The following is a 23563-nucleotide window of genomic DNA, read 5'->3' on the forward strand; positions in this document are numbered from 1 at the left end:
AGAACTTTGAATGTGACCAAGGTATGATCCTGTAACTACTTGGTATCGGGTTGATACCCAAATGTGTGGTATCATCCAAAACTAATGTAAAGTATCAAACAACAGAAGAATAAGTGATTAACATTTAACAGAAGTGTAGATAGAACATGTTATAAGAGAAAGTAAGCAGATATTAACAGTAAATGAACCTGAAGATTAATATTTCATTTTCTACCGCTTGTCCTTAATAATGTTGACACGATAATAGAATGGAAATATGTTACTGCATATGTCAGCAGCTAAATTAGGAGCCTTTGTTTAATTACTTACTAATAAAATACAAGTTGTCTTGTATGTTTACTATTTTATTTGAATGTAAAGAAGCTAGCGTAGTTAGCATGAGCTAATATGCTAACATGTTTATGAGTGTCTTTGTTGGTACTATTAACTTACAGTGGCATTCTTTTTGTATTGTTTCCGTTGATTCCCCAAAACAGTTATAGAGTCTTTTTAGCTGATTGGAGAGCTAACTTTCGCAGTTAGTGGGTCCACGACGATGACTTTTATTTTGTTTGATCCGCCGTTTTACTGCCTGCTGTGTTACAGACACTGTTTGGTAACAATTAAGGTGTGCAAATAAACATTTACAAAATACTTCTGTGCAAATAACTCATTTCACTACATATATATCTGCGGCTTATACAGTGGGGCAAAAAAGTATTTAGTCAGCCAGCGATTGTGCAAGTTCTCCCACTTAAAATGATGACAGAGGTCTGTAATTTTCATCATAGGTACACTTCAACTGTGAGAGACAGAATGTGGGAAAAAAATCCAGGAATTCACATTGTAGGAATTTTAAAGAATGTATTTGTAAATTATGGTGGAAAATAAATATTTGGTTTACCATTCAAAGCTCTCACTGATGGAAGGAGGTTTTGGCTCAAAATCTCACGATACATGGCCCCATTCATTCTTTCCTTAACACGGATCAATCGCCCTGTCCCCCTTAGCAGAAAAACAGCCCCAAAACATGATGTTTCCACCCCCATGCTTCACAGTAGGTATGGTGTTCTTGGGATGCAACTCAGTATTATTCTTCCTCCAAACACGACGAGTTGAGTTTATACCAAAATGGATACATGGATGATACAGCAGAGGATTGGGAGAATGTCATGCGGTCAGAAGAAACCAAAATAGAACTTTTTGGTATAAACTCAACTCATCGTGTTTGAAGGGAGAAGAATACTGAGTTGCATCCCAAGAACACCATACCTACTGGGGGTGGAAACATCATAATTTGGGGCTGTTTTTCTGCTAAGGGGACAGGACGATTGATCCGTGTTAAGGAAAGAATGAATGGGGCCATGTATCGTGAGATTTGGAGGCCAAACTTCCTTCCATCAGTGAGAGCTTTGAATGGTTGACCAAATACTTATTTTCCACCATAATTTACAAATAAATTCTTTAAAATTCCTGGATTTTTTCTTCACATTCTGTCTCTCACAGTTGAAGTGTACCTATGATGAAAATTACAGACCTCTGTCATCATTTTAAGTGGGAGAACTTGCACGGCTTATATATGGGAAATATGTTTTTCTTGTCAAATCTAGTGGGTGCGGTTTATATAGCGGTGCACTCTATAGTCTGATAATTACGTTACGTACTATTGGGTGACATCTGTGATTTACCTCCCACTCACTGTGATTGGATAGATTCCTAACTAGTTCCACCCGCCTAAAGACAAAATCAAATATGATTGGATTTCGTCTTTGTCAACATTTTCGTCTCATTTTTATTCACTGACTAAACTGTGAGTGAATTTTCTTCCTGCAAAAATAAGATATAAGCAAAAATGCAAACTTTGCAATGGAATAGATTCCTATACTTTAGCCAAAAAACATTTGTCGACGTGTTCCCAGACATGTCGTACGTACTATCTGGTGCTCCAGACCCAAATCGACACGTGAAAACAGATGGAAACTGGGAAAAGCATGGAGGTCTACCACTTATTTGTGTGTGACCGGGTCTAGTAAATTGATATCAAGATTCTCTTGGATAAATATGTTGTGGTAAGTTTGCATTTCATGATTTAACTTTGCATCTACAGCCATGTTTGTTGTTGTTGTTGTTGCACGGGTCATTTACGAGTAGCGTGTTTTTCCCCGTCTCTATCAAAATATAACAATAGATGTCGACATTGTGTATGTGCTGAAAGATTCATATACTGTATGATGGTTGCCTTTGGTTAAAAAAACATATTTAAGTTTTGCTCACATTTGCTTTCTTTCACTTAAAGGCCTACTGAAATGAGATTTTCTTATTTAAACGGGGATAGCAGGTCCATTCTGTGTCATACTTGATCATTTCGCCATATTGCCATATTTTTGCTGAAAGGATTTAGTAGAGAACATCCACGATAAAGTTTGCAACTTTTGGTGCTGATAAAAAAAGCCTCGCCTGTACCGGAAGTAGCAGACGATATGCACGTGACGTCACGGGTTGTGGAGCTCCTCACATTCTCACATTGTTTACAATCATGGCCACCAGCAGCGAGAGCGATTCGGATCGAGAAAAGCGACGATTTCCCCATTAATTTGAGCGAGGATGAAAGATCCGTGGATGAGGAAAGTGAGAGTGAAGGACTAGAAGAAAAAAAAAAAAGACTACAGTGGGAGCAATTCAGATGTTATTAGACAAATTTACTAGGATAATTCCCTGTCTGCTTATTGTGTTACTAGTGTTTTAGTGAGATTATATGGTCATATCTGTACAACTTCAAGGTCGGCCCCGCACCTTTCTTCAGCACCAGTCGACGGGTGGTGGCAATGCCCATCTCTGCCCTTCGCAAGGGACCCTCTTCGAAACACGATCTTTCGAAATGATCGCTGCATAATACACTGTACTTTGTGTGTGTGGTCCAATCCAACCGTGTTCGCTTGACCGCTCTGTTCCATAGTAAAGCTTCACCGTCATCTTTCGGGAATGTAAACAATGAAACACCGGCTGTGTTTGTCTTGCTAAAGGCGGCCGCAATACACCGCTTCCCACCTACAGCTTTCTTCTTTGACGTCTCCATTATTCATTGAACAAATTGCAAAAGATTCAGCAACACCGATGTCCAGAATACTGTGGAATTATGCGATGAAAACGGACGACTTAAAGCTGGGAACGGTGCTGGAACAAAATGTCCTCTAAAATGCGTGACGTCATCATACCGCGACGTTTCAGCAGGGTACTTCGGCGCGAAATTTAAAATTGCAATTTAGTAAACTAAAAAGGCCGTATTGGCATGTGTTGCAATGTTAATATTTCATCATTGATATATAAACTATCAGACTGCGTGGTCGCTAGTAGTGGCTTTCAGTAGGTCTTTAGACTCGCCGAGTTGGTGCTTTTCAGAACACTCGTGGCAAATGTGTAAGAAATACAAATGATGTCAAGATAATACTCAAATGGTTAATAATAGCCGTTCAAAGTTTATCAAACAAACCTTTAATGAAGGGACCACTGCAAACTCATGCGTTGTTGGACTGTGCTCCCTTGGACTCGAGTGTGACCTGCATGCTTTGTTGTCGTTCCCACAAATACAGTCCTGGTCAAAAGTTGACATACACTTGTAAAGAACATAATGTCATGGCTGTCTTGAGTTTCAAATCATTTCTACAACTCTTATTTTTTTGTGATAGAGTGATTGGAGCACATGCTTGTTTTTGGCAACATATTTTTTCTAACCTAGGTGAGCATTAGGTTTAATTTTTCATCTAAACAAGAAGATATGACCATCCTATCAAGCGGCATCCCAGTGAGCGCAGACATTGTACAGTTAGTGATTGTTTTATTATGTTCGGAGTTTGTATGTCGTGTTTAGCGCTTAGCAAATACCACTACATGTTGCTTAAGCTCGATCTGTTTATCACATGGCTTCTAAAATTTTTAGCTCATCCTCGTTATGTTCAGGCTCAAAAATATACAACACTTTTCCGAAAGTAGTCTTTGTTGTCGCTCACTTTTTGCCCTATTTGTTGTAATAGGGCTGTAAAATTAATGTACTTAAAATGAGCAAAATACATAAATATTACATATTATAAATGTGATAGTTACTGCATTACATTCACATATACAGTTGTGGTCAAAAGTTTTCATACACTTGTAAAGAACATAATGTCATGGCTGTCTTGAGTTTAAAATCATTTCTACAACTCTTATGTTTTCGTGATAGAGTGATTGGAGCACATACTTGTTGGTCCCAAAAACATTCATGAAGTTTGGTTCTTTTATGAATTTATTATGGGTCTACTGAAAATGTGAGCAAATGTGCTGGGTCAAAAGTATACATACAGAAAGGTAATATTTGCTTACATGTCTCTTGGCAAGTTTCACTGCAATAAGGCGCTTTTGGTAGCCATCCACAAGCTGCTGGTTGAATTTTTGACCACTCCTCTTGACAAAATTGGTGCAGTTCAGCTAAATGTGTTGGTCTTCTGACATGGACTTGTTTCTTCAGCATTGTCCACACGTTTGAGTCAGGACTTTGAGAAGGCGGTTCTAAAGACTTAATTCTAGCCTGATTTAGTCATTTCTTTGGGGTGTGTTTGGGGTCATTGTCCTGTTGGAACACCCAACTGCGCCCAAGACCCAACCTCCGGGCTGATGATTTTAGGTTGTCCTGAAGAATTTGGAGGTAATCCTCCTTTTTCATTGTCCCATTTACTCTCTGTAAAGCACCAGTTCAATTGGCAGCAAAACAGGCCCAGAGCATAATACTACCACCACCATGCTTAACGATAGGCATGGTGTACCTCGAATTAAAGGCCTCACCTTTTCTCCTCCAACCATATTGCCTGGTATTGTAACCAAACAGCTCAATTTTTGTTTCACGTGTGGACAATGCTGAAGAAACAAGTCCATGTCAGAAAACCAACAAATTTAGCTGAACTGCACCAATTTTGTCAAGAGGAGTGGTCAAAATCTCAACCAGAAGCTTGTGTGGATGGCTACCAAAAGCGCCTTATTGCAGTGAAACTTGCCAAGGGATATCTATCCATCCATTTCCTACCGCTTGTCCATTTTGAGGTTGCGGTGGGTGCTGGATCGCATGTAAGCAAATATTAACATTGCTGTATGTATACTTTTGACCCAGCACATTTGCTCACATTTTCAGTAGAACCATAATAAATTCATAAAATAACCAAACTTTATGAATGTTTTAAGGATCACTCTATCACAAAAAAATAAGAGTTGTAGAAATGATTGGAAACTCAAGGCAGCCATGACATTATGTTCTTTACAAGTGTATGTAAACTTTTGACCTGGACTGTATCACACATTTGCGCCCTTTTTGATAAAGTCTTGAAGAACTGGTTTATCCTTTCCGCGATTTGAATGATTTGTACAGCCGAAAACAACAAGCATATGGAGCCTTTTTTGGCGCCGAGTACCCACAGAAAACAGAGCGAGCTTGACCACCACTAGTATTTATCGGGCGGGACGTGAGCCGGACTTGACATCAGTAACATCCCAGCAGAGGAAAATAGGTTGAAGATAATGATCCTCCTTAATGATAGTCAAGCGCTGAAAACGCATACGGAAGCCTGAACATTGATAAGAGTTTTTTTTTATAAATAATTTGGACAAATTCCGCGGGCCGGATTAAAACGTTCAACGGGCCGTAGTTTGCCCATGTCTGGTCTAGCACCTTCTCTCATTCTCTGATCAGCGAGTGCTATGACGCTACACTCGCGAGAGTATGTGACGTATGTAAGAAGGCGGGCTAGTTTTCCGTATCCGTCAGAATGAGAGACGAGGAGGAGTGAGAAACGCCTGTTGTGTGATGTATGCAGCAAAAAGCAACTCGACCTGCCTCAGCTAACGTTAGCTCTCGGCGAGAGCGTGTGACGCTACATGCGCGACAGTATGTGACGTATGTAAGATGGCGGGCTTATTTTACGTCTCTGTGAGAAGGACAGAGGAGAAGGAGTGAGACACGCCAGTAATGTAATCATTTTCTATATCGCACATAGAGAAACCTGGGATATCCATCCATCCATCCATTTTCTACCGCTTATTCCATTTTGGGGTCGCTGGCGCCTATCTCAGCTACAATCGGGCGGAAGGCGGGGTACACCCTGGACAAGTCGCTACCTCATCGCAGGGCCAACACAGATAGACAGACAACATTCACACACTAGGGCCAATTTAGTGTTGCCAATCAACCTATCCCCAGGTGCATGTCTTTGGAAGTGGGAGGAAGCCGGAGTACCCGGAGGGAACCCACGCATTCACGGGGAGAACATGCAAACTCCACACAGAAAGATCCCGAGCCTGGATTTGAACCCAGGACTGCAGGACCTTCGTATTGTGAGGCAGACGCCCTAACCCCTCTGCCACCGTGAAGCCCCAACCTGGGATATATCGTATTTAATTTGTAGCTATATTTGCATCCAGCCTTTCCCTCCACCCACATTTAATGCCAAACAAACACATACCAATCGTTGGTTAGAAGGCCATCCATTTCCATCCATTTTCTGCCGCTTATTCCCGTTCGGGGTCGCGGGGGGCGCTGGCGCCTATCTCAGCTACAATCGGGCGGAAGGCGGGGTACACCCTGGACAAGTCGCCACCTCATCGCAGGGCCAACACAGATAGACAGACAACATTCACACATTCACACACTAGGGCCAATTTTAGTGTTGCCAATCAACCTATCCCCAGGTGCATGTCTTTGGAAGTGGGAGGAAGCCGGAGTACCCGGAGGGAACCCACGCATTCACGGGGAGAACATGCAAACTCCACACAGAAAGATCCCGAGCCTGGATTTGAACCCAGGACTGCAGGACCTTCGTATTGTGAGGCAGACGCACTAAACCCTCTGCCACCGTGAAGCCCCAACCTGGGATATATCGTATTTAATTTGTAGCTATATTTGCATCCAGCCTTTCCCTCCACCCACATTTAATGCCAAACAAACACATACCAATCGTTGGTTAGAAGGCCATCCATTTCCATCCATTTTCTGCCGCTTATTCCCGTTCGGGGTCGCGGGGGGCGCTGGCGCCTATCTCAGCTACAATCGGGCGGAAGGCAGGGTACACCCTGGACAAGTCGCCACCTCATCGCAGGGCCAACACAGATAGACAGACAACATTCACACTCACATTCACACACTAGGGCCAATTTAGTGTTGCCAATCAACCTATCCCCAGGTGCATGTCTTTGGAAGTGGGAGGAAGCCGGAGTACCCGGAGGGAACCCACGCATTCACGGGGAGAACATGCAAACTCCACACAGAAAGATCCCGAGCCTGGATTTGAACCCAGGACTGCAGGACCTTCGTATTGTGAGGCAGACGCACTAACCCCTCTGCCACCGTGAATCCCCAACCTGGGATATATCGTATTTAATTTGTAGCTATATTTGCATCCAGCCTTTCCCTCCACCCACATTTAATGCCAAACAAACACATACCAATCGTTGGTTAGAAGGCCATCCATTTCCATCCATTTTCTGCCGCTTATTCCCGTTCAGGGTCGCGGGGGGCGCTGGCGCCTATCTCAGCTACAATCGGGCGGAAGGCGGGGTACACCCTGGACAAGTCGCCACCTCATCGCAGGGCCAACACAGATAGACAACATTCACACTCACATTCACACACTAGGGACCATTTAGTGTTGCCAATCAACCTATCCCCAGGTGCATGTCTTTGGAAGTGGGAGGAAGCCGGAGTACCCGGAGGGAACCCACGCATTCACGGGGAGAACATGCAAACTCCACACAGAAAGATCCCGAGCCTGGATTTGAACCCAGGACTGCAGGACCTTCGTATTGTGAGGCAGACGCACTAACCCCTCTGCCACCGTGAAGCCCCAACCTGGGATGTATCGTATTTAATTTGTAGCTATATTTGCATCCAGCCTTTCCCTCCACCCACATTTAATGCCAAACAAACACATACCAATCGTTGGTTAGAAGGCCATCCATTTCCATCCATTTTCTGCCGCTTATTCCCGTTCGGGGTCGCGGGGGGCGCTGGCGCCTATCTCAGCTACAATCGGGCGGAAGGCAGGGTACACCCTGGACAAGTCGCCACCTCATCGCAGGGCCAACACAGATAGACAGACAACATTCACACTCACATTCACACACTAGGGCCAATTTAGTGTTGCCAATCAACCTATCCCCAGGTGCATGTCTTTGGAAGTGGGAGGAAGCCGGAGTACCCGGAGGGAACCCACGCATTCACGGGGAGAACATGCAAACTCCACACAGAAAGATCCCGAGCCTGGATTTGAACCCAGGACTGCAGGACCTTCGTATTGTGAGGCAGACGCACTAACCCCTCTGCCACCGTGAATCCCCAACCTGGGATATATCGTATTTAATTTGTAGCTATATTTGCATCCAGCCTTTCCCTCCACCCACATTTAATGCCAAACAAACACATACCAATCGTTGGTTAGAAGGCCATCCATTTCCATCCATTTTCTGCCGCTTATTCCCGTTCAGGGTCGCGGGGGGCGCTGGCGCCTATCTCAGCTACAATCGGGCGGAAGGCGGGGTACACCGTGGACAAGTCGCCACCTCATCGCAGGGCCAACACAGATAGACAACATTCACACTCACATTCACACACTAGGGACCATTTAGTGTTGCCAATCAACCTATCCCCAGGTGCATGTCTTTGGAAGTGGGAGGAAGCCGGAGTACTCGGAGGGAACCCACGCATTCGCGGGGAGAACATGCAAACTCCACACAGAAAGATCCCGAGCCTGGATTTGAACCCAGGACTGCAGGACCTTTGTATTGTGAGGCAGACGCACTAACCCCTCTTCCACCGTGAAGCCCCGTGAAGTATTTAATTTGTAGCTATATTTGCATCCAGCCTTTCCCTCCACCCACATTTAATGCCAAACAAACACATACCAATCGTTGGTTAGAAGGCGATCGCCGAATTCGTCCTTGCTTCCTCCCGTGCCGCTGTCTGTCGAGATATGGCTTGTAGCGGTCAAGTCCTATACTATTACTGCTACTGGTTGCCGAATATAAATGAAGCTAGTTCAGACGTGTGCAGCCGGCTAATAATTGATGTCCAAAATTGTGTCCATGTTTAACAAAAATATTTAATTTCCTAAAGTCACATTGATACAACACACTTTGTACAAAAACAGAAAATACACGGGAGCAAACAAATACTAGCCTGGCACGTTCAAAAACTGTCGCGCCTCTACTCAGCAACACCTGAGCAAGATCCTGACTCCTCCCTAAATAGACAGGCCCTTGGCGTTGGAGCCAACCCCTGTAGTGACGTCATCAATTTGACAGACAGAAAGTGTATTTGGCTCTAACATGGCTAGTGTGTGAATGTGTGTGTGAATGTTGTCTATCTGTCTTGGCCCTGCGATGAGGTGGCGACTTGTCCAGGGTGTACCCCGCCTTCCGCCCGATTGTAGCTGAGATAGGCGCCAGCGCCCCCGAAAGGGAATAAGCGGTAGAAATGGATGGATGGATGGCTCAATAGCTTGTTTCTTCTTCAATTTTGTTTTCGCTACCTGCCTACACACTCCAACCATCCGTTTCAATACACGCGTGATCTGTTGAATCGCTTACGCCGCTGAAATCTGAGTCTGAATCCGAGCTAATATCGCTATACCTTTCTGTGCTATCCGCCATGTTTGTTTCTGTGTGATCACGCAGTGACGTCACAGGATAATGGACGGGTGGATATAACGACGGTTAAAATCAGGCACTTTGAAGCCGTTTTTCGGGATATTGCATGATGGGTAAAATTTTGAGAAAAACTTCGAAAAATAAAACAATCCACTGGGAACTGATTTTTATTGGTTTTAACCCTTCAGAAATTGTGACAATGTTCCTCTTTAAGTCAACAAAATCTCACTGGTGCCGTCTGATAGATTAGATTAGATTGATTCCGTCAGGAGAGTTCCTTCAGGAAAATTAAAATTTTCAGCACAATCCCATTCAAGATCAGACAAACATTACAGGGAGACAGAACAGGATCGCTGACGGGTCTGCCGGCTTCCAGCGCCCCTTACAAAAAAGATGACATACAGGTAAACAGGGGGGGGAGAAAAGAATAGGAGATTAAAATAAAATGAAAAAAATCGGTCTTAGCCTGGGCCCTGGAGTGGGGGTGCAGACTGAGGCCAAGGGGAAAAAAACAACTCATAGCCATAGTACACATTAGGCACTTTGAAGCCGTTTTTCGGGATATTGCGTGATGGGTAAAATTTAGAGAAAAACTTCGAAAAATAAAATAAGCCACTGGGAACTGATTTTTATTGGTTTTAACCCTTCAGAAATTGTGACAATGTTCCTCTTTAAGTCAACAAAATCTCACTGGTGCCGTCTGCTAGATTAGATTAGATTAGATAGTACTTTATTTATTCCGTCAGGAGAGTTCCTTCAGGAAAATTACAATTTTCAGCACAATCCCATTCAAGATCAGACAAACATTACAGGGAGACAGAACAGGATAAACGTAACTTAACTTTATGTGAGTGATTCTCCAGAAACGACACCTTAAGGCTCGTCTAAAGTTTGCTGCTGATCACATGGACAAAGATAAGACCTTCTGGAGGAAAGTTCTGGGGTCGGATGAAACAAAAATTGAGCTGTTTGGCCACAATACCCAGCAATATGTTCGGAGGATAAAAGGTGAGGCCTTTAATCCCAGGAACACCACTCCTACCGTCAAGCATGGTGGTGGTAGTATTATGCTCTGGGCCTGTTTGGCTACCAGTGAAACTGGTGCTTTACAAAAAGTAAATGGGACAATAAAAAAAGGAGGATAACTCCAAATTCTTCAGGACAACCTAAAATCATCAGCCCGGAGGTTGGGTCTTGGGCGCAGTTGGGTGGTCCAACAAGACAACGACCCCAAAGGTCTGCTGGCTTCCAGCGCCCCTTACAAAAAAGATGACATACAGGTAAACAAGGGGGGGGGGAGAGAGAAAAGAATAGAAGATTAAAATAAAATGAAAAAAATCGGTCTTAGCCTGGGCCCTGGAGTGGGGGTGCAGACTGAGGCCAAGGGAAAAAAAAGAACAACTCATAGCCATAGTACACATCACTCTTACATGTGTGTAAGAGGGAAACATCAAACATCAAAGAACACAGAGGACATTAAAGACATTAAAGCAGCAGATACAAGCAGACACTTCTATTCTACATGCTATCAATCAATCAATCAATGTTTACTTATATAGCCCTAAATCACTAGTGTCTCAAAGGGCTGCACAAACCACTACGACCTCCTCGGTAGGCCCACATAAGGGCAAGGAAAACTCACACCCAGTGGGACGTCGGTGACAATGATGACTATGAGAACCTTGGAGAGGAGGAAAGCAATGGATGTCGAGCGGGTCTAACATGATACTGTGAAAGTTCAATCCACAATGGATCCAACACAGTCGCGAGAGTCCAGTCCAAAGCGGATCCAACACAGCAGCGAGAGTCCCGTTCACAGCGGAGCCAGCAGGAAACCATCCCAAGCGGAGGCGGATCAGCAGCGCAGAGATGTCCCCAGCCGATACACAGGCAAGCAGTACATGGCCACCGGATCGGACCGGACCCCTTCCACAAGGGAGAGTGGGACATAGAAGAAAAAGAAAAGAAACGGCAGATCAACTGGTCTAAAAAGGAGGTCTATTTAAAGGCTAGAGTATACAAATGAGTTTTAAGGTGAGACTTAAATGCTTTTACTGAGGTGGCATCTCGAACTGTTACCGGGAGGGCATTCCAGAGTACTGGAGCCCGAATGGAAAACGCTCTATAGCCCGCAGACTTTTTTTGGGCTTTGGGAATCACTAACAAGCCGGAGTCCTTTGAACGCAGATTTCTTGCCGGGACATATGGTACAATACAATCGGCAAGATAGGATGGAGCTAGACCGTGTAGTATTTTATACGTAAGTAGTAAAACCTTAAAGTCACATCTTAAGTGCAGAGGAAGCCAGTGCAGGTGAGCCAGTACAGGCGTAATGTGATCAAACTTTCTTGTTCTTGTCAAAAGTCTAGCAGCCGCATTCCACTGTGAACGGGACTCTCGCTGCTGTGTTGGATCCGCTTTGGACTGGACTCTCGCGACTGTGTTGGATCCATTATGGATTGAACTTTCACAGTATCATGTTAGACCCGCTCGACATCCATTGCTTTCCTCCTCTCCAAGGTTCTCATAGTCATTATTGTCACCGACGTCCCACTGGGTGTGCTAGACCTGGTCTTCATTTTTCCCTGCTGCAAGGTGACAGTACGCATAAATCACTGCTTTCCCAGAAGTAATCTGCCGGTGACTCATCCGGTGGCATGACTCAGCCTCGAATAGCGTCGCCTCACACCTGCAGGCCTCACCGCTGCTCCACATCCCTTTCATGGCCATCCCTCTGTTGCGCCCACTGCAGGCTTACAAGGTGACTCAAGAAGCCGCCGGAAGCTCCAAGGTGGGCCGGCAGCCCGCAGGGCGGACGGGAAAAATAAAAGGAGACCGGGGCGACCCAGAAAACAGCCTCTGCACTCCGCTTTGTCGTCCCCCGACCTCTCGCCCGATGATGGTAACAATAGCGACGTCCAGGAGAGGCGGGAGGGGGACGGGCCGCGGCGAGACGTCGACCCGGTGCAGCAGGTGACGGATTCTGAGCTGCAGGCCAAGCGGAAGCGAGGACGGAAGAGAAAACACGACGCCTCTCCCTGTCGTCGAAGGTAAACACTCAGCCTTTCATCACCCGTGTGACAGCCTCTTATTAACCGGACACATTTCAGCACTGTGTGCTAAACCAGTGCCTCTTCTTTCTCTTTTTTCTCCCCCCCTCTCCCTATCGCTCTCTCTCTCTCTCGCTTCATGCTTTCCTTTTTAGCGTCGCAGAGGAGGAGCCTGAATGTCTCCACACACGCGACGGAGCTTTCGGCCCTTCCGCCGCCGAGCTGCCCGCGTCGCAAACGGTCGGCGTCCAAAGAGACAAGCGGGACGACGGTCCTCCGTGGAAGACGTTTTTGAGGGCGGGTCTTTACTCTGACGATTACAAAACTACAGAGTGAGCATCTTACTCATGTCTGTTACTCTATTTATACAGTGGAACCTCTAAGGTTGAACACTATCTGTTACGGGATTGACCTGGGATTTGTGCAGCTTTTTAAAAAAAAAAATTCCTAATGGAAACAGAAATATTGTACAGTTGGTTCCGTTTATGTCGACAACCCGTCTATGTTGACCAACTCTTCAAGTCCTGGTCCGCTTTTGGCGACAAAAATCGATTTATTTAAAGCGGAAGAGTTGGTAGAGTGGCCGCGCCAGTAACTTGGGGGTTCCTGGTTCGATCCCCGCTTCCACCATCCTAGTCACTGCCGTTGTGTCCTTGGGCAAGACACTTTACCCACCTGCTCCCAGTGCCACCCACTCTGGTTTAAATGTAACTTAGATATTGGGTGGGCTTCACGGTGGAAGAGGGGTTAGTGCGTCTGCCTCACAATACGAAGGTCCTGCAGTCCTGGGTTCAATTCCAGGCTGAGGATCTTTCTGTGTGGAGTTTGCATGTTCTCCCCGTGACTGTGTGGGTTCCCTGCGGGTACTTCGGCTTCCTCCCTCTTCCAAAAACCTTGATTGGCAACACTAAAATTGGCCCTAGTGTGTGAATGTGAGTGTGAATGTTGTCTGTCTATCTGTGTTGGCCCTGCGATGAGGTGGCGACTTGTCCAGGGTGTACCCCGCCTTCCGCCCGATTGCAGCTGAGATAGGCGCCAGCGCCCCCCGCGACCCCGAAAGGGAATAAGCGGTAGAAAATGGATGGATGGATAGATATTGGGTTCCACTATGCAAAGCGCTTTGAGTCACTAAAGAAAAGCGCTATATAAAAATACAATTCACTTCACTTAACTGCACTTTTTTGGGGGAATTTTCTCTATCATTCACAATCCTTAAGTGAGACAAGAAAATACGTTTTCTTCTTAATGCATTCTAAACAAACGTTAGCTAACAATGGAGCTAGCGGCAGTCGCTTTATTCCGCTGATAAAGCGCTCTAAAAAAAAAAAACATCTAAAAACCTCCACCCTGGTTTTAAATACATGCTGCAAGTACAGTCGTGGTCAAAAATTTACATACACTTGAGTTTCCAATCATTTCTAACACTCTTATTTTTTCGTGATAGAGTGATTGGAGCACATACTTGTTGGTCACAATAAACATTCATGAAGTTTGGTTCTTTTATGAATTTATTAAGGGTCGACTGAAAATGTGAGCAAATCTGCTGGGTCAAAAGTATACATACAGCAACATTCATTATCAATTTTGGTGATGTAGAAAAGTTACAATCAAATCAAATTAGCTTCATGGCAGGGCCTTTTTAACTTTATGTGAGTGATTCTCCAGAAACGACACCTTAAGGCTTGTCTAAAGTTTGCTGCTGATCACATGGGCAAAGATAAGACCTTCTGGAGGAAAGTTCTGGGGTCAGATGAAACAAAAAAATTAGCTGTTTGGCCACAATACCCAGCAATATGTTCGGAGGATAAAAGGTGAGGCCTTTAATCCCAGGAACACTAGGTCTACCGTCAAGCATGGTGGTGGTAGTATTATGCTCTGTGCCTGTTTGGCTACCAGTGAAACTGGTGCTTTACAAAAAGTAAATGGGACAATAAAAAAGGAGGATTAACTCCAAATTCTTCAGGACAACCTAAAATCATCAGCCTGGAGGTTGGGTCTTGGGCGCAGTTGGGTGTTCCAACAGGACAATGACCCCAAACACACGTCAAAAGTGGTAAAGGAATGGCTAAATCAGGCTAGAATTAATGTTTTAGAATGGCCTTCCCAAAGTCCTGACTTAAACATGTGGACAATGCTGAAGAAACAAGTCCATGTCAGAAAACCAACAAATTTAGCTGAACTGCACCAATTTTGTCAAGAGGAGTGGTCAAAAATTCAACCAGAAGCTTGTGGATGGCTACCAAAAGCGCCTTATTGCAGTGAAACTTGCCAAGCGACATGTAACTAAATATTAACATTGCTGTATGTATACTTTTGACCCAGCAGATTTGCTCACATTTTCAGTAGACCCATAATAAATTCATAAAAGAACCAAACTTCATGAATGTTTTTTGTGACCAACAAGTATGTGCTCCAATCACTCTATCACGAAAACATAAGAGTTGTAGAAATTATTTTAAACTCAAGACAGCCATAACATTATGTTCTTTACAAGTGTATGTAAACTTTTGACCACAACTGTATGTGTGTTATGTAATGCAGTAACCATCACATTTATAATATGTAATATTTATGTATTTTGCTATTTTTAAGTACATTAATTTTACAGCCCTATTACAACAATTGTGAGCGACAACAAAGACTACTTTCGGAAAAGTGTTGTATATTTTTGAGCCTGAACATAACGAGGATGAGCTAAAAATTTTAGAAGCCATGTGCTAAACAGATCGAGCTTAAGCAACATGTAGTGGTATTTGCTAAGCGCTAAACACGACATACAAACTCCGAACATAATAAAACAATCACTAACTGCACAATGTCTGCGCTCACTGGGATGCCGCTTGATAGGATGGTCATATCTTCTTGTTTAGATGAAAAATTAAACCTAATGCTCACCTAGGTTAGAAAAAAGAAGTTGCCAAAAACAAGCTTCTTACCAAATTCTTGGTTTATGGCTACACCCTTTTACTATCCAGGTGAGAGGCATGATTTATAATCTAAAATTAACTTTCACCAACTCGATGCAGAAGCTCAGCAGGTTAGCTCTCTGTGATCACGAAGCAGCTAAAAATAGTTTATTTGCTTTGGCGCTCATATCGCTAATACATGGTTAATATTCAGGTCACGAAATGTAAATTGGGTATTGTTGGCGGTTTATTTTAGAGGTGCTACAGTGTACTCCCTTTGGCTGCATTATTATTCACCTCCTACTTGCTGTATATTAGACATTATGATACAAACAAAACAAAAAAAAAACGTGTTCTTCTCTTAAATAAGGATTGTGAATAAAAGGCAAAATTCCAAAAATAGTGCAGTTCCCCTATTAATAGATTATCTTTATGTTGACATATTGTCATTAATAGCAAAACAAAAGATAAATAACAGTGTATTAAAATGTGCACACAGTAACTTCCTGTTACTGCAGGTGCAAAGTAAGCTCTTCAAAATAAAAGCATGGCAATAGCATATTAACTTGGATTCCGACACAGCGAAAAAATGCACTTTTTTTTTTTTTAAAGATTGTTAGCCACCAAAAGAAATATTTGTGTTATTCTTGCCAAAATGTCACAAGTAAATGCGCAAGCAGCGGCTAGTTTCAGTTTCCATTATTATCCACCTCGTATTTGCTGTATATTAAACATTAGAATACATACAAAATGAAAAAAACATGTGTTCTCTTAAATAAGGATCGTGAATGATATGCAAAATTCCAAAAAGAGTGCAGTTTCCCTTTAAATAGATGATCTTTATGTTGACATAATTGTCACTAACAGCATAAAAAAGATAACAGTGTAATAAAATGTGCACACAGTAACTTCCTGTTACTATGTGCAAAGTAAGCTCTTCAAAATAAAAGAATGGTAATAGAGTATTAACTTGGATTCCTACACAGCAACATATAAAATGCACTTTTTTAAAGATTGTTAGCCACCAAAAGAAAGATTTGTGTTATTCTGACCACAATTTCACAAGTAAATGCGCAAGCAGCGGCTAGTTTCAGTTTCCATTATTATCCACCTGGTATTTGCTATATATTAGACATTAGAATACATACAAAATGAAAAAAACATGTGTTCTCTTAAATAAGGATCGTGAATGATATGCAAAATTCCAAAAAGAGTGCAGTTCCCCTATAAATAGATTATCTTTATGTTTACATATCATTGTCACTAACAGCATGAAAATATAAATAAATAACAGTGTATTAAAATGTGCACACAGTAACTTCCTGTTACTGCAGGTGCCAAATAAGCTCTTCAAAATAAAAGCATGGCAATAAAGTATTAACTTGGATTCCTACACAGCAACATATAAAATGCACTTTTTTTTAAAGATTTTTAGCCACCGAAAGAAAGATTTGTGTTAAATTGACCATAATTTCACAAGTAAATGCGCAAGCAGCGGCTAGTTTCAGTTTCCATTATTATCCACCTCATTTTTGCTGTATATGAGACATTAGAATACATACAAAACGAAAAAAACATGTGATCTTCTCTTAAATAAGGATCGTAAATGATAGGCAAAATTCCCCAAAAAAGTGCAGTTTCCCTTTAAAAAGATTATTTTTATGTTGACCTATGTCCAACCATTGTCACTAACAGTATATCTACAGTGTTTTAAAATTTGCACACTGTTTGCAAAGTCAGCTCTTCAAAATAAAAGCATGGCAATAGGGTATTAACTTGGATTCCTACACAGCAACATTTAAAATGCACTTTCTCAAAGATTGTTAGCCACCAAAAGAAAGATTTGTGTTATTCTGACCACAATGTCACAAGTAAATGCGCAAGCAGCGGCGAGTTTCAGTTTCCATTATTATCCACCTCATTTTTGCTGTAAATTAAACATTAGAATACAAACAAAATGAAAGAAACGTGTTATTCTCTTAAGTAAGGATCGTGAATGATTTTTAAAATTCCAAAAAGAGTGCAGTTCCCCTATAAATAGATTATCTTTATGTTGACATATCATTGTCACTAACAGCATAAAAGAAGATAAATAACTACAGTGTATTAAAATGTGCACAAAATAACTTCCTGTTACTGTGTGCAAAGTAAGCTCTTCAAAATAAAATAATGGTAATAGAGTATTAACTTGGATTCCAACACAGCAACATACAAAATGCACTTTTTTAAAGATTGTTAGCCACCGAAAGAAAGATTTGTGTTAATTTGGCTACAATGTCACATGAATTGATTAATGTGGACCCCGACTTAAACAAGTTGAAAAACTTATTCGGGTGTTACCATTTAGTGGTCAATTGTACGGAATATGTACTGTACTGTGCAATCTACTAATAAAAGTATCAATCAATCAATCAAAAAGTAAATATGCAAGCAGTGGCTAGTTTCAGTTTCCATTATTATCCACCTCGTATTTGCTGTATATTAGACATTAGAATACATACAACATTAAAAAAACATGTGTTCTTTTCTTAAATAAGGATCGTGAATGATGGGCAAAATTCCAAAAAAAAGTGCAGTTCCCCTTTAAAAATATTATTTTAATGTTGACCTATGTCCAACCATTGTCACTAACAGTATATCTACAGTGTTTTAAAATTTCCACACTGTTTGCAAAGTCAGCTCTTCAAAATAAAAGCATGGTAAAAGAGTATTAACTTGGATTCCTACACAGCAACATATAAAATGCACTTTTTTAAAGATTGTTAACCACCAAAAGAAAGATTTGTGTTAATCTGGCCACAATTTCACAAGTAAATGCGCAAGCAGCGGCAAGTTTCAGCTTCCATTATTATCCACCTGGTTTTTGCTGTATATTAGACATTAGAATACATACAAAATGAAAAAAACATGTGTTCTTTTCCTAAATAAGGATCGTGAATGATGGACAAAATTCCAAAAAGAGTGCAGTTTCCCTTTAAATAGATTATCTTTATGTTGACATACAATTGTCACTAACAGCATTAAAAAAAATAACTACAGTGTATTAAAATGTGCACACAGTAACTTCCTGTTACTGCAGGTGCAAAGTAAGCTCTTCAAAATAAAAGCATGGCACTACAGTATTAACTTGGATTCAAACAAAGCGACATATAAAATGCACTTTTTTTAAGATTGTTAGCCACCGAAAGAAAGATTTGTGTTATTCTGACCACAATGTCACAAGTAAATGCGCAAGCAGCGGCTAGTTTCAGTTTCCATTATTATCCACCTGGTTTTTACTGTATATTAGACATTACAATACATACAAAATAAAAAAAACATGTGTTCTTTTCTTAAATAAGGATCGTGAATGATAGGCAAAATTCCCCAAAAAAAGTGCAGTTCCCCTTTAAAAATATTATTTTTATGTTGACCTATGTCCAACCATTGTCACTAACAGTATATCTACAGTGTTTTAAAATGTGCACACTGTTTGCAAAGTCAGCTCTTCAAAATAAAAGCATGGCAATAGAGTATTAACTTGGATTCCTACACAGCGACATATAAAATGCACTTTTTTTAAATAAGATTGTTAGCCACCAAAAGAAAGATTTGTGTTATTCTGACCTAGTTTCGGTTACCATTATTATCCACCTCGTATTTGCTGTAAATTAGACATTAGAATACATACAAAACGAAAAAAACATGTGTTCTTCTCTTAAATAACGATTGTGAATGATAGGCAAAATTCCAAAAAGAGTGCAGTTCCCCTTTAAATAGATTATCTTTATGTTGACATATCATTGTCACTAACAGCATAAAAAGATAAATAACTACAGTGTATTAAAATGTGCACACAGTAACTTCCTGTTACTGCAGGTGCAAAGTAAGCTCTTCAAAATAAAAGCATGGCAATAAAGTATTAACTTGGAATCCTACACAGCGACATATAAAATGCACTTTTTTTTAAGATTGTTAGCCACCGAAAGAAAGATTTGTGTTATTCTGACTAAAATGTCACAAATAAATGCACAAGCAGCGGCTAGTTTCAGCTTCCATTATTATCCACCTCGTATTTGCTGTAAATTAGACATTAGAATACATACAAAACAAAAAAAAAACGTGTTTTTCTATTAAATAAGGATTGTGAATAATGGGCAGTATTCCAAAAAAAAGTGCAGTTCCCCTTTTAAAAGATTATTTTTATGTTGACCTATGTCCAACCATTGTCACTAACAGCATATCTACAGTGTTTTAAAATGTGCACACTGTTTGCAAAGTCAGCTCTTCAAAATAAAAGCATGGCAATAGAGTATTAACTTGGATTCCTACACAGCGACATATAAAATGCACTTTTTTTTTAAGATTGTTACCCACCAAAAGAAAGATTTGTGTTATTCTGACCTAGTTTCGGTTACCATTATTATCCACCTGGTATTTGCTGTATATTAGACATTACAATACATACAAAATGAAAAAAACATGTGTTCTTCTCTTAAATAAGGATTGTGAATGATAGGCAAAATTCCAAAAAGAGTGCAGTTCCCCTTTTAATAGATTATGTTTATGTTGACATATCATTGTCACTAACAGCATAAAAAGATAAATAACTACAGTGTATTAAAATGTGCACACAGTAACTTCCTGTTACTGTAGGTGCAAAGTAAGCTCTTCAAAATAAAAGCATGGCAATAGTGTATTAACTTGGATTCCTACACAGCAACATATAAAATGCACTGTTTTTTTAAGATTGTTAGCCACCGAAAGAAAGATTTGTGTTATTCTGACCACAATGTCACAAGTAAATGCACAAACAGCGGCGAGTTTCGGTTTTAATTATAAACCACCCCGTATTTGCTGTAAATTAAGACATTAGAATACAGACAAAATGAAAAAAACATGTGTTCTCTTAAATAAGGATTGTGAATGATAGGCAAAATTCCAAAAAGAGTGCAGTTCCCCTTTTAATAGATTATCTTTATGTTGACATATAATTGTCACTAACAGCATAAAAAAGATAACAGTGTAATAAAATGTGCACACAGTAACTTCCTGTTACTGCAAGTGCCAAATAAGCTCTTCAAAATAAAAGCATGGCAATAGCGTATTAACTTGGATTCCGACACAGCGACATATAAAATACACTTTTTTTTAAAAAGATTTTTAGCCACCGAAAGAAAGATTTGTGTTAAATTGACCACAAGGTCACAAGTAAATGCGCAAACAGCGGCGAGTTTCGGTTTTAATTATTAACCACCTCGTATTTGCTGTAAATTAAGACATTAGAATACATGCAAAACGAAAAAAAACATGTGTTCTTCTCCTAAATAAGGATTGTGAATAATAACCGAAATTCCCCAAAAAGTGCAGTTCCCCTTTTAATAGATTATCTTTATGTTGACATATGTCCAACCATTGTCACTAACAGCATAAAAAAACAAAACATAACTACAGTGTATTAAAATGTGCACACAGTAACTCCCTGTTACTGTAGGTGCAAAGTAAGCTCTTCAAAATAAAAGCATGGCACTACAGTATTAACTTGGATTCAAACAAAGCGACATATAAAATACACTTTTTTAAGACTGTTAGCCACCGAAAGAAAGATTTGTGTTATCCTGACCACAATGTCACAAGTAAATGCGCAAGCAGCAGCTAGTTTCCGTGTCCATTATGCTGACAACTGCTTTTCAGTGCTTCTCAAACGAGGTGTCAGACAAGGGGCTTCCAGTAGTAGCGTTTTTTTTTTCATTCTTGATCGATACAAAAACCTGTAGTTCGAATTAATCAACAGACTCAACCAGGAAATATGACCAAGTACAGTAGAGGCCAAAAGTTTGGACACACCTTCTCATTTCAATGCGTTTATTTATTTTCATGACTATTGACATTGTAGATTGTAGCTGAAAACAATTTCAGCTCATCCAGAGAATGCCAAGAGTGTGAAAAACAGTAATCAGTGCAAAGGGTGGCTAATTTGAAATGAAAAAACTAGAATATAAAACATGTTTTCAGTTATTTCCCCATTTTTTTGTGAAGTACATAACTCCACTTGTGTTCATTCGTAGTTTTGATGCCTTCAGTGACAATCTACAATGTAAATAAAGAACACGCATTGAATGAGAAGGTGTGTCCAAACTTTGGGCCTGCACTGTATACATGAGTGTGTGTTAAGGCGGGAGAAAATGCAAGTCTTCAGCTATGTTTTTCCTGAAGGAACTCTCCTGACGGAATGAATAAAGTACTATCTAATCTAATGTGGCATGGAAATGCTGCTGCCAGCAACTCTAACAATTAAAGACAAAAATAAGACAATTATCAGGTTCTAAATCGTGTTTCAATTTGGGTGATGACAATAAATAATCGAGAGGCACTTACCTACGTCAACATCAGTCAGCCAGTCCGAGGGGCGTCGACATAAACGGGTTCCACTGTAACACATTGCAGAAGCAAAATGTACATTCAGTACATGAAGTACTTCCATCTTTAACTCATACAATTGGGACGCCAGACCGCTGAAACTCTCCACTTTTACTTTTTAGCGGTGATGGCTAAAATGCGCCTCCCTTTTTTTTGACGTTTTTTTAAAACTGTCACACAAGTGTAAAAAAGAAGTTAACCAATGTAAAGCATAAGAAATAAACAAAACACTCTAACTTTGGTAACTTCGGTGTTTAATCTTGTTTTGTTCTTCCTCTTTTAACACTTCATGACCGAACTGGTTCTTCTTTTGCAAAACAGCAAGTGTTGGCAAAAAAAAAGAAAAGCCCATAAAAAATCGAAATAAGTAATATTTTGATGCCCTCTAACCTTTTTGACCTCGGGGCCCAACTTTTCCACTACAGAGAGCTCCGGGGCACACTCAAATAAATATTAACACAGAATTAGTAATCCAACTCTTGATTTTTATTATATTCAATAATTATATCCAACCTACGTATAGTTTACAACCTTGTCAAATGATATGAAAGCATGTGTTAATCACAAACATTATTACGGAGGCTTTGGTCAGCCTGATTACTAAAATAAATGCTAATCAAATATACTGCAAAAGAAGGTAGTCTGATGAAAAATAATTTTACATACAATAACTTAATACTAAAATAAATACATTCTAACTGAATTAACAATTATAATAATAATTATGTTCGTGAAATCATTTAAGTGCAAATGAAAATACAGCTTGACCACTTTCGTCATAAGAAGAAACTTCTGAGTCTTTAGCTACAGACTTCCTCTTTCTGTTCGACATTGTCATTACTGCCACAGGTGGTGGAAAAGTGCATTACAACGGTACTGCCTCCCGTCCAAAGGCAAAACCTAGTAACTCACGTCTAGCTGATTTTGAGAAAACAAAGGAAAAGCAATCTATCTTGATGCTGTCTTACAAAGATGTAGAAAGTCATCAAACGTATAGATGTTTTCTTGCCGATTCTTGCTGAATCTGCTCTCATGAACGTGTGCCCTTTCTCCAGATATTTTATCACAATCTCGGGTGGGGGCCCCTTTCTGCGTTTGCACATTGGGCAAGAGCCGTGTACAGCGTCCGGTTTTTATTTGGACCTCCACAGTTATCGGCCCAAAAGAGTACGCAAGGGGAAGAATCAAGAACGATACATTTAATGAAGGTGCTTGCAAATATCCCCTCTCGTGCCATAATATCACATAATCAGGTTGACCGTCGGCCCCCATTCGTGCAAATGTCTCATTAAAGACAATAAGGCGACTGACAAAGAGATACTAGGTTTTTCTGTTGTTTCTACGCAGTTATGTGGTAGTTGCTAGGTCCTGCCGTGCGCGTAACTGCTTACTTACGGAACAAATTACAATATCGCATACACTAATGTAAAGCATATCACTTAGGTACTCCAAAATTAATATCAGCTCAGTTTTGACCAAAATTGAGTTACTGGGTTTTGCCTTTGAACGGGAGAGCTGAGAAACAGATACTTTTTTGGTGTCCGTTTCAACAATGGTTAACACTGC

The 23563-nt window shown here is 40.8% G+C and overlaps 1 protein-coding gene and 1 long non-coding RNA gene across 4 annotated transcripts in view; one reads left to right on the forward strand and one right to left on the reverse strand.

The window, feature by feature from the left end:
- LOC133539621 (histone-lysine N-methyltransferase ASH1L-like) overlaps positions 1-23563 on the forward strand; it is a 155245-nt gene that overhangs the window by 77388 nt on the left and 54294 nt on the right. For 2 of the 3 annotated variants that reach the window (XR_009803450.1, XM_061881672.1), the window contains exons 4-5: positions 12395-12692; positions 12848-13024. Coding sequence is in view for 2 of the 3 variants with exons in the window: in XM_061881672.1 (XP_061737656.1) it covers positions 12395-12692; positions 12848-13024 (475 nt within the window). In the remaining variant the exon portion in view is untranslated. Of the gene's footprint in view, positions 1-12394; positions 12693-12752; positions 13025-23563 lie in introns of those variants that run through there. The other variant, XM_061881674.1, reaches the window with a different exon arrangement.
- LOC133539622 (uncharacterized) overlaps positions 1-23563 on the reverse strand; it is a 154487-nt gene that overhangs the window by 69619 nt on the left and 61305 nt on the right. Inside the window, exon 8 of the long non-coding RNA XR_009803451.1 lies at positions 21956-22008. This is a non-coding gene — a long non-coding RNA (uncharacterized LOC133539622). The remainder of the gene's footprint in view (positions 1-21955; positions 22009-23563) is intronic.

Source organism: Nerophis ophidion, linkage group LG21 (assembly GCF_033978795.1).
Source record: "Nerophis ophidion isolate RoL-2023_Sa linkage group LG21, RoL_Noph_v1.0, whole genome shotgun sequence".
Lineage (NCBI taxonomy): Eukaryota > Metazoa > Chordata > Actinopteri > Syngnathiformes > Syngnathidae > Nerophis > Nerophis ophidion.